Source organism: Calonectris borealis, chromosome 3 (genome assembly GCF_964195595.1).
Source record: "Calonectris borealis chromosome 3, bCalBor7.hap1.2, whole genome shotgun sequence".
Taxonomy (NCBI): Eukaryota; Metazoa; Chordata; class Aves; order Procellariiformes; family Procellariidae; genus Calonectris; species Calonectris borealis.
The window spans coordinates 84,391,737-84,403,911 of record NC_134314.1 but is presented as its reverse complement, the minus strand read 5'-3'; the positions used below and the strand labels follow the sequence as shown (position 1 = coordinate 84,403,911).

Sequence of the window (12,175 nt, the reverse complement as noted above, 5' to 3'; positions counted from 1 at the left end):
ACAAAAAGGGCAACTCAGTGTTCAGGAGCAGCCAAAAAAGCAAAAGAACTGCCAAAAATTACCAGGAACAAAGCAGAAAACAGTTGTTTCTTACATCTGGGGAAACTGCAGCTGTCAGCACACCCACACTGCGAGAGATGCATATCAGGCTAGAAAATACACCTTCCCAATCGATTCCACCGAGCTGGAGACAGGTGGACCTTTGGTCAGGCCCCATATGGTGGCTGTGAGTGTGATTTTTGAGGACGTTGCTCTTTGGTTCCTACAGGGAAGTTGTGAGTCCCCATGGGTGGCTGGCGGATGGGACTGCAACGCTTAGTGCTGCAATGACTGTGGGTTTGTCTGCGCACATTCCCCCAACTTTCCAACCATGGTCGGTGCTGAAGGTCTAACAGACCAGTATTATATTTTTTAATGAATACCAATTGATGTATCATAATCGAAAAACTACAAAACCCCATGAACCTTTATTAAATCAGTTTTTAAATGAGAATATTTGGTCAAAATGGCATTGCACATATGGATTTTTAGACGCTTTTTGGGAAACTGTAAAAGTTTAAAGCACTTTCTTGAAATACTTTGCTTTTACAGGAACAGATAAAAATAATTTTACTTAATTTGATCATGGAATGGCATGACTAAATTAAGAATAAATCAATACAGCAGACAGTTTTAAAATCCACAGTAAAGGTTATTTTAAAGAACAAAACCAGGGTATTAACCTATTAGGTCAGAAGGTCTGAATTTGCTTGAGGCTACAGAATAAGGGATGTAGGTATCTGGAACTGGGGAAAACTGCATGAACACAGATTCAAAGCAAGACAAATGCAGTCTGATTTCAGACCCTCTTTTGCTATTGGAATTAATAACATAAATTAACTAATTATGAAAAGTGTTACGATAATCTATGCAGGATATTCAAACTTATCTGGTCATCTCACCTTAATTTCAACAGGGTAGGAAATAGGTCTATTGGCTCACAGGCAATCAAGATGATTCTCCTGCCTCTTGCCTGTGGAAATCTGTCCCGTATCACTGATACCACCAGATCATCCATATAGCTTAACTTGTACCAAATAGGCATAAGTTTCTTGTAACAGGTAGTCTCAAATCCTAAAGTATTACTCACAGATATCGCATTTGCTATCACTAATGGTTATCATATATTATTTCCTGTTTTATCCTGTGCTAAATATTACACCTAAGCTTAGTAAGAGTTGGAATTAAATAATTTGCACATATTTGTTTTAGATACGCTAAATTCTCCTCCTTAGCATACATATTTCTTTCCACCTCTGTCAAATACTCCAGCAAGGCTTCCTGCAAAATATATATTCTAATTCCTGTTACTGATACAGAGAGAGCTGAAAAATTATCAACTCCATACTTCAGCAATTTGGACTTTAATCCATTTAATTTATCTTCAGAGGCAACTGCTTAGAAATTCTATTAAAAGTGCTGCACTTGAATGGGCCTTATTAAAATATGATGTTCCATATTGTGGAGTGGGGAGTTCCCCTAAATACTGTCCTTTTTATTATTTATCAGAATGCATGATTGGAGTCCAGAGTGAAAATGGAAGATATTGGGTGCTTATTACACTATCAGCATTGTGGTAGTGGAAAGTAACAGCCATAAAAGCACGCAAAGAATAAACCTGATTATGAGATACATATTCTTGATAGTATGGAAAAAGAGATTTTTTTTTCTCATTATTCTGCATTCCTTTCTTGAATAAAAATTGAACTGAAGCTTACAGTGAGCTACCTGGCGAGGTCACTGGGAGTTTCACCGTTGACTTTGAGGAGACCAGCATCTCTGTGGAAGCAGAACTTTCATTAGAACAAAAATAAGCTATGACTAAAACGGCATTCTGGGCAAATTTTAATCAGAGTCTGTGCAAATTTCACCCTGAACAAAGGTTTGAGAGATGATTGTTTGTTCTGGTGAAAAAAACAAACTGGATTCTCTGCAAGCAACTACTGTATTAATTAGCCAGGCGTTTGAATGCCACGCGTCTTTCTTGAGTTTTATCTCCAAGGGAATTCAACTACTTAAACTAATATAAATAGCACATTTATATCAGTACATATATACAGGTATTATATTAAGAGGTAAGTAAATTCATGCTAACTGTGGAGGCTGCTTTTTATCAAAAACAAGATGATGTTCTTTCTCCTTTATGGAGCTTTCCAAAATTCAGAGCTGCTTGGCTTTCAAGTAAACACAGTTTTAGACAGAAGATTTTGCTATAGCCCATTGGTTTCTTGCATACTGAATTCTAACTCCAATTGATAGTTCTCTTAGTAGCTAAAGGGTTAACCTGCTGTTGAACCCCAAACACAATGTTTTTTTAGGTCCTAAGTTCAGAACAAGATAGTTGGAGCATCTCTTCTCTGTCAACCAATAAGCAGGTATTAAAGTGACTTGACATGGACTTGAGCATGCTCACAGTGGTTGGAGTAACGTACATATATCCAGAGACGTCCCCACATGATTTGCTGCTGAAGGATCTACCAGAAGAAAGAAGAGGATGCCTCCTCACCTGTCACCAGCAAGGTCAGCAAAAGCTGGGTCTCCTTTGATAACAAAGCTAGGTTTGGCTAGACACATGTTGGCACCAAGGCACTCAGTGTAACTCCGAGCAAAAATACATTACATGCAAAAATTCTAGTTTCTATTTTCTCTCTGATACTTGCCTCTTCCTCTTTTCAGTGGGAAAGGCTTCTGCAGCCTGCTACTCCTCACTCGTTTCAATCAGCTACAGAAGACAGAAGGATGACTTTTTCAGCCATAAATACAGTACTATCCTTGCTGAGACTTGCCCTAGGGAATTTGAGGTGATTGTGGAACAGGCATTTCTAGATCATACTTCCTCACTTCTGCATTCTCCATGACTGAATTACAAGGCTTACGGGGCTCACTTTTTTTTTTTTTTATTTGAGGAGGTTTTTGGCCAGAAATAGTGATACTGAGCAAAATGTATACCTATTACTTCAAGAAGAGTCAACATATAACTTTTGTATAACCAGATATGTTTTGCCAGATCCCGTGGCAAAATTCTTGCCTTGAGTAGGACTCATAAAATTTCCAGGCTAGGTACCCCTGCATTATGTCCAAGTAGAGTGGATCCAGGTTCCTGGAACTGGGCAGTTAACATCCGAGGTAGTACCTGGCTTCTCCAATACATGTGCCAACACATTTGGTGGGCAGCTCTGCCGAAAAGCAAGCTATCTCTGCACTGCTAAAAATGCCTTTTTTCCTGTTGCCTTTGATCTTATGCTGCAGTGGCTATCAGCAAAACTCAGTGAAGATTACAAAGTAAATCTACTCTTTTATTGGCCAAATTCCTGCTTCCGCAGGATGCTATCCAGGTCTGCAGTGGCATCTCACAGTTTATAATCAACAAAGATTAACTGGGCTGTGGACTAAAGGTTGGCGATGGTACTTCAGCCAAGTGGAGGGAGCTGCTTCATACATAAGTGAATGTGCTGTGCTGAGTATAATGTGCTAGGAAAGCTGCAGCATAAATAATGCTATATATGAGGCTTATAACTGGGAAATTGCTGGGGAATACATGTTGAGCTATCATAGACTTTTATGTTGAACTACTAGTCTTTTCTGAACTCTGGCTCTTATACTGAACTGCTTCTATGCTACAAATCCTACTGTCTACAATTATCAGCCATTAGGAAAGAGGGACAAAATTTCTGGCAGCCAACAGGGCAAACCGCATCCTGGGGTGCATCAAACACAGCACAGCCAGCCGGTCAAAGAGGTGATTATCCCGCTGTATTCAGCACTGGTGCGGCCTCACCTGGAGTACTGTGTGCCGTTCTGGGCCCCACAATTTAAGAACGATGTGAAGATCCTTGAATGCATCCAGAGGAGGGCAACAAAGCTGGTGAAAGGGCTGGAAGGAATGTCCTATGAGGAGCAGCTAAGGACTTTGGGCTTGTCTAGTTTGGAGAGGAGGAGGCTGAGGGGTGACCTCATGGCTCTCTACAGCTTCCTGAGGAGGGGACGTGGAGAGGGAGGTGCTGAGCTCTTCTCCCTGGGGTCCAGTGATGGGACGTGTGGGAATGGTTCAAAGCTGCGCCAGGGGAGGTTTGGACTGGACATTAGGAAGCATTTCTTTACCGGGAGGGTGGTCAAACACTGGAACAGGCTTCCTAGAGAGGTGGTCGATGCCCCAAGCCTGTCAGTGCTTAAGAGGCATTTGGACAATGCCCTTAACAACATGCTTTAACTTGGTCAGCTCTGAATTGGTCAGGCAGTTGGACTAGATGATCGTTGTCGGTCCCTTCCAACTGAAATAGTCTATGATCTATGCTGATATATTCTTTTACAAGAATTAAAAAATGAAAATAGGAGACAATGAATGATGCATTCTGGTGACTTAATACTTATTTTTTACTAGTTCTTGTTCCAACTTCTCATGGGAGAAATCTATAATTAAATTAGTAATCTGCTTATTTTTTGAGAGCAAATGGCTCAATTGATTCAAGATGACTAGAAAATGCTCCTTGCTTCATTTAGGGATAAGTGGGTGAAATGTAATGGCCTGTGATCTACACAAGGTCTGAGAAGATGATCCAATGGTTGCTGTTATTCTTAAATTCTGCCTCTGTAAATGAAACTATTGTTTGTCCATAGTGTGTACATATTGGCTCATTTCAGCCACTAAAGTAAGGAAGCTTAGATAAATCTTTAATAACTTATCTTTCTGTTTCGTGATGCATTAAAGCTCCTGCTCTGGCATTTAGTAACATCAAAATGGTGTCATTTTATTTTTGTATCATTTGGGGAGGGGACATTCGGTGCAGAAGTAATGAGTTCACCTCCATACCTATAGCTTATGAGTTTGCACAGGCGAGATGGTATACAAAATAACCAGTGGGACAGGACCAAAGATGAGCTGGTGGGAATCCCCAGTGAGTAAGGCTAGCACAGCTAAGAGTGGCTCATTCTGAGGCTGTTTAAAGCCTACGAAAGCACGGTACCATTTGGGAAGAGAGCCAGGTGTTATGCAACAAGAATCTCCTCACGCCTTTGGAACAAGATCTTGGATATCTGCTCAAATACGCTGTTGTGTTAACTGAAAATACTGCAAGGAATAGGAATTGCCCTGGGGCAAAGCCAGCGTGTAATTACTGCCTAGGTGCACTTAACACTCAGTACCCACAGTAAACATGGAAGAGGGTACCACTTTTCCATCAGGGGAGCAAGTCACATTGACTTTACCCTGTAATAACCTGCTGGCAGGTACCATGGAGAAGCAGACACACAGCACATTCACACCCCCATTCATTCCGGTAGCTGCATGCAAACTTGTTACCATTACCTTCACCGCTAGATCATTCACTCCATCCCAGCTCCGGTCAGGAGTGAGCGAAAGCTGCTACCACAACGATGGAGAAAGCACAAGGTGGGTTTGATGGTCTCTGCCCTAATCGTGCATGTTCACACCTAAGACTGTCTTCTGTGCAGGAAGACAGGCTGATCAAAAGTGAACATTTTGCAAATTATTCCCTGCAGAAGCCAGCACGCATTCCTCGCAAAGGCCACTTCAGTGGGGAAGCACACACAAACCCACAGCCCTGGCTGGGCCACCGAACCACCGGCCTCTCCTGCTCTCCAGCTGCTTCTGTTTTCTAGAACGCATGAGCACTGCATATTTCTATAATGTACAGTTCTCACATAAACAAGACCAGTGGGCACATTTCTTGCTTCCACAAATGCTAACTCCTGGGTGAAATTTTCACAGGGTCTGTCCTAGTGCTCAGCCTACAAACAAGCGTTGCCTGACTACCAAAACCTAGCAGAACACTGCTAATAGTTACACAGTATTTATCCGTAGATATATTTATGCAGCATTTCAACTTATTTCCCAAAAAGGAAGTTTTAGTAGGAACCTGAAGTAATTGATTTCAGTAAAAGAAGTCCTCTCGCACCTCTATTGCATCCATTCGTGGCAGTGCCATCCCACGGCCAGAACACACGTGTGGGAAGTTTGGGGATCTATTCATATCTATTGTAAGTCTTTTCTCGCCTGCTCTGTGAAAAGATGTGCTGCTTGTTTTTAGACAAGTTGCTTCATTCTGCAGTTTTTCGGCTGCCCCATCTGCAAAATGAGGATAAAAAGAATCACGTATCTTAAGGAAGCAACTGCCACTCGTGAAAGTTTTTGCTGCGCTTGGGATCTTCAGTTTGTGCTTGCTAAAGAAGTGAAAAAGATTTATTATTAAAGTGATTACAGTGTTGATACGCTTGTGGTGAATTCCCTGCAGGCAGGCAATATATTAAAGGCCAAATTCATTTCTCATTTGCACTTGTACAAATTCCCTGCAACTCCAGTGATGCAGACAAGGTTACTCCAGCTGAGCATGTAGCAGAATCTGGTTCCACAGCAACTCAGTTTAGATATTTACGTGTAATACATAAAAGCAGAGAGGTATCATTTGCATTATAAGCAACTTTGAATATCACCAGTCACTCTTCCCGACAGAATAGTGTAGAGGAAACATGCTATATGGGGAGGCTGCAATACCATTTCTTTGGTGCTGGAAGCCTGGGAATAAGGAGCTCTAAGTAGGGGCTAATTAAGTAGAAGATGGATTTTCTCTGGTAAGGTGATTGTCCTGCAGCTCCTCATGAAAGTTGATGTCACCTATCTCTGGAAGATCCCAAGATGCAGAGCGGGGATGGAAATACTAACCTTCCCAGGGAAGGGAAGTCAGTCCTCAAAGTACACTGTGCTTTCAGGGTGAAACCAGCCAACTGGCTGGTCTGAGAGGAATGGCCACTGCAGTATGGATGGAAACTGGTGAGAAAAATAACAACAGAGAGATGGACAAACATAAAGCAGGCACCGAGCCTACATTTCTCAAAATGCGAAGTGTGTGTAATGGTACCAGGCACAGAAAACACATGGTATGGTTACTGCCTGCCTGAGTGATGCATGTAGATACAGTTGTCTTGAAAAGTGCTGGTACAGCAGGCTCAGTGCATACTGATGATTCAATCTCTGAAATAATTCGAAATGGCAGTCACGCTTCTGAAGGTGCACAGAGTCCTTATCTCCCTTTTAAAGCAAAGAAGCTACTGCACCGAGAGGAAAATAGTGGGAATGCTGGAAGGCTTTACAGCAATGCATATCAATGAAAGGCTCCTCTTGGCTAACTATCCTAGAGTGAAACATATTCCTAGTGGTTCTGCCAAAGATCCTTGAAATGCTTTAATGGTGGTTGATAGGGGAGAAAATAATCATAACTACGAAGCAGAGGAAAGTTTTTGCTTTCTTGCTCTTGCAGCATTGGCTATGCCTTTGCAAGGGACTTGGGCTACCAGAGAACTTTAGGAAGGTAAATCTTTGCCAGAGGTACGGCAGGCAGACCAAGGGAAGCGAGCAGTCCACACTATGCCCACTGCCTCACTTTATTTTTGCCTATATCTACATCTTGGCTTTTTATATGGCTGTAAACACCAGCTGGCAAAATTAGTCAATACTAGTCTGAAAGGAAATGTTGTCAATTGATTTGGAAAGAGAAGCTCTCAAACAAAGCCAATCTGTTTCCTTTGCAAAGGAAACTCTTACCAGCCTCTGTACAACCTCTGGGCCCTATCATACACCAATTGGTAATTGCCAACTGGCAATTTAGATTTTGCCGTTGATGATAAAGGAAAAAAGAATCTGCAGTAAAGAAGGAAAAGTCCAACTAGGTCAACAAAGTCCCTGCTGGGCGGCAGTAGGGTATCTGAGAGCTGGTATGCAGAGCGGACAGGGAAATGCTTGACAGGATTCAATTTTATGGCACAGGGGAAGACTGTGCTGCTTCTGTTTTTATAGAAGGTAGGTAATAAACTGTATTTGAACTGGCAGGAGAGGAATGAGATGACCCACATTTGAAAGCTGGAACCTGGTGGGTTATTATTATTTATGATTCATAAAGCATGTGCAGTGCACCAAAAGAAAGGGAGACGTGCTCCCTGCCCAGAGAAGCCTCCAATGCAAACCTTGGGAGAAACTCTCTACTGTGCACGGGGCTAACTCCAAGGGCTTTTTTTAATTCTAATTTTAGTGTAATGAAGATCAGGCCTGCTCTTCTTTCAGTCAGAAAACTGAGATCCCTTTTCCTATCTCTGCAGCAGGTGGTTTTTATGTTGGGGGAATGCAACAGCTGTATTCTCCATGAACTGAAATAACAACCTTCAGGTACTCCTGATTTTCCACTTTTACTTGCTGATTTTAGCTCCTTTCCCCGTCTTGGGCATTTCTGCATTTTCTCACTTTCTCCTCCACAGAGCTATTGCTACCATTTTTTCTTTTCCCTTCTTTGTTCCTCAGTTTTTCAATATTACTTTTTTTCTTCTTCATGAGCTTTCTATGGAGTCTCACATTCATATTTTACCTCTTGCTGTTCAATCATTCCCTTTTTTGATTTGTTCTTCCTCTTTGCCTCATCTTGCTCACCCCTTTCTCCCTCTCCTCTCTCCATTCCTCTCAGCCAACCCCATTTTCTCATCCACATCCCCCAGTGGATCCCCCAAACCAGTGGCTTTCTCTTTGCACTTCTTTTAGGAACTGAGCTCCATATCCACCCCTCAGGTGGGCTCCTCTTCCTGACCTGCACCCTCCTTCTGTTCCTCCTGCCTCTGCATCCCCCCCTCCACCCCACCCTGCTCTGCCTCTCTAGGACATGGCCTACAGGTTTCTACCCAAGATCGCAGCTCCTCACTCCAGACCTCCCCCACCAGCTATGCCCAGAGATTCAGAGCTCTCTGGGAGACCCTCCTGAGCACATCACTAGCCTTTCCAAGGTCCCCAGCCAGGGTCCCTGAAAGTCTCCAAAGGTCCCCGTAGTCCCTGAAGGTCTGCCAACCCCCTACTGCTGTTGGGCTCCTAATGTCCCTCCCGGCCACAGAGCCCCAAACTCACCACTACCATGCAGCTGGAGTGGCAGCCAGAGGTGAGGACAGATGGTTGGGACACAGGGCTGTGTCCCTCCCATTGGGGGTCAAATCTGTCCAGCATCCTCCCTTCCTCCTGCTGGGGGTCTCGCCTGGCAGGTGCTTGCCCAGGGGCTTGGAGGTCACTCCTGGGCCCCAAGGGGAGCTCCAGGAGAAGACCTCTGCCCCTGGAGCATGGGGGAGGAAGGAGCTGGAGCAGAGTGGGGCGGGAGTGGCGCTGGCGATGCTCGGCGGCAGGGGAGCTGCGTGACCCGTGGGCGGGTGGCGGGGGTCCCCGCCGCCCGCCCACGGGTCGCGCAGCTCTCCCGCTGCCGAGGCATCGCCCCGGCACCGCGCCCCGGAGCATCCCCTGTCGCGGTACCCTGTCTCCCTGGAGCATCCCCCGTCGCGGTACCCAGCCTCCCTGGAGCATCCCCCGTCATGATACCCAGTCTCCCCGGAGCATCCCCCGTCACGGTACCCAGTCTCCCCGGAGCATCCCCCGTCACGATACCCGCTCTCCCCGGGATATCCCCGCGGTGGTACCCCCGTCCCGCTCGCGGGGTCGTCGTTTACCTTCCACTTTGGTGAGGGTGAGGACGGGGCTGTTGCAGGCGCTGAGGGGGGCCACTCTGGCCGAGTGCTTCTTCATGGCGAGCCCGTCGCCGGCGGCAGCTCCCCGCCGCCCCGCGCCTACATCCTGGCGCCGCCGGAGCCCTCCTCGGCGGCGCTCCCCCGGTACGGCTCCCGGCCCGCCGCCCTCTGCCGCAGCACCGGGCGGCGGCGGCGGCGGGGGCTGGGGCTCGCCCGCCCGTCCGCTGCCGCTCGGGGCTGCTGCAAACCCGACGTCACCGGCACGGCCCCCCCCGCCCGCCCCCAGGGCTCCCGGGGCCGCCCCCCGGGTCGGGGGGGGTGGCGCCCGGACACCGCGGCGAGGGTCGCTGCCGAGCCCCCGGGCGGCGCCTGCCCCGCCGTCCGGCCTCGCAGCGCCAGTCCGCGGCGTGCCTCGCTCCCGGGCCGCGGGCGCCTTCCCGGGCACCGCTCCGGCAGAGCACGCAGGGAGCCCGCACCGTAATGCGGCTGCGGACACCGCTCCTGCTCCCCGCTGCTGTGCCGGGGCTTCCCGGAGCGGGCCGGGCTCCCGGCGCCGGCGATTTCTGCTGGCGCTGGGCTGCTGCACCGCACGAAAAGGGCTCCTGGCTTTTCGTGGTCTCCTTCGTTCCCTTCTTACTGTCTTACGGGGACGGATAATTTACACTCTACAAACCATTTTTTTTATTTGCCCATGTTATATCCCTCCTTTATTCTCCTTCAAGTCCGCTCACTATTCTGGGTCGATTCTCACCCGTGCCTTTAGTAATTTCCACCACCCTTTCCACAGCCTTTCTGTTCCTGCTGTGTCCTTTCCAAGAGGGAGACCAAAATTAGACACAGCATTCAAGATGAGGATACACCATTGATTTATCAATAATATTCCAATACTTGCAGTAGCATACTCTACAGCTTTCTTAACACAGCTTACCAACTTCTTTTTGAGGCATGAAACAAAACACCTCCATACCTACACACAAGTTAGATAAAATGTGGTATTTTATAACTGGATGCTGCTCATATGTAGCAAGTTGTTTTGTTTTTTTTTCCCCCACAAATAATTTTACGACTCCCAGTCATGACATACCAATGTGTGGTAGATTTACCCTTATGTCGAGACGCAGAAGTCTAACTGGTATTAACAGGATTTAATGCAAGTGGATCCAGGAGAGAACAGATTCTAATGAATGAATATGAAACATCTAAAAAAGATTATATCACTATAAGCAAAGAATCAGCTTTCACAAGATGCTGAGCACAGTGAGCTCAACACCCTTTAATTCTAGTGATTTTTTCTGTGGATATGAAAATACCTGGCACATTTACCAGGTTCAAATACAAGATGCGTCAGCAGACAAAGATGCAAATACTCAACATTTCTTAAGATTTGGTCAAATTAAAATGAGTGTACTTTGCAAACAAGACCAGGCAGCCATCAATACTCCACAAACATTCCAAAGTATTTGTTAATTATATAAACACTAGCTATTGAAAAGCAGCCCCAACAGACTGTTCAGCAAACTGTGGGAAAACATCACCTTACTTGTGCCATCTGGACAGCTCTTATATATTTAAGAGGAGAGCTTTCTTTGTGGGTCAGATCCGGACTGTTAGTTTGCACAGGTGTCACCTGGTGATGTGCAGTCTGATGAAGCTCAGGGGTGGTTTGCATTTCCTATGCCTCTTCCTCGTCAGCCTTTGGGATGAGCTTTATTAAAAAAATCATTAGGCTTCTTTCAAAGTGATCCTTCTGGAGAGTATGTTCATGTGCTCAGTGCTAAGACCACAAAAGCTCGGCTTGGTCAAAAAAAAAAAAAAATTGCTTTCATGGTTATTCCCAGGCCTTCTTAGTAGAATTATCTGATCCATTCAGCTTCCTATGATGTTACAGATCATAGGCATGTTGGGAACTGTGGGTCGATCTTGTTTCACTGCACTTTTTCATCTCGGAGTCCAATTAGTTTCTGATCTTTGAAAGAAGTTACGTAAAAAGAGGCAGATCTCACCTCAGATGGTTCTGTCCAGGAAGTATTTTGCCATGTTGCAGTGCCTTTTATCTGAGGATTTCAAAGCACATTTTAAAATATTAATTCATTCTACGTTGCCTCTGTGAAGAAACTTCAGGCTCACCGGTGGGTAAAATACAGCCACAGAATGTAAGCGACTCCCTCAGACTCAGATGACCAAGTAACATCAGTGAGGAACAGAACCCAGATAACCCTGTCCAACTTCTGCTCTGAGCTTACCTTCCGGGATCATCTAAGCCTCTGCTATGTAACCAGCAAACTACTAAATCAGCATTTTACATCCAAATTTCACCTACTTTTCCTAGAGGTCAATGGCTGTGCAAGGCGGGACAATCAGACTTCTTTACTGGCTATATCTTGTAATCAATGGGACATTCATAAGAATTAAAAGGATATTATTAAAAGGATCTTTGTTGCTGGGCACTTATACTCTTTCCTTTCTGCAAGGTTTATGCTCTCTTATTTTTTAAAGGATGGTGCTGCTCACCTAGACAATCACATTGAAAACAAGACAATCTTTTTCTTTTTGATGGCATGTTTTTTTAACTCTGCATATATTTGATATTGCAGGATTTGTAGAGTTGTTAACATGTTTCAGGCTTGCAATG

At 45.3% G+C, this 12,175-nt stretch overlaps 1 protein-coding gene across 1 annotated transcript in view; it reads right to left on the bottom strand.

Annotated features, from left to right (window-relative positions):
• SLC35F3 (solute carrier family 35 member F3) overlaps nt 1-11,757 on the bottom strand; it is a 71,502-nt gene extending 59,745 nt beyond the window's left edge. The window contains exon 1 of the mRNA XM_075146460.1: nt 9,526-11,757. Within this exon, the coding sequence (XP_075002561.1) occupies nt 9,526-9,601 (76 nt within the window). The 5' untranslated portion in view covers nt 9,602-11,757. The remainder of the gene's footprint in view (nt 1-9,525) is intronic.
• Nucleotides 11,758-12,175: the final 418 nt, after the last annotated feature.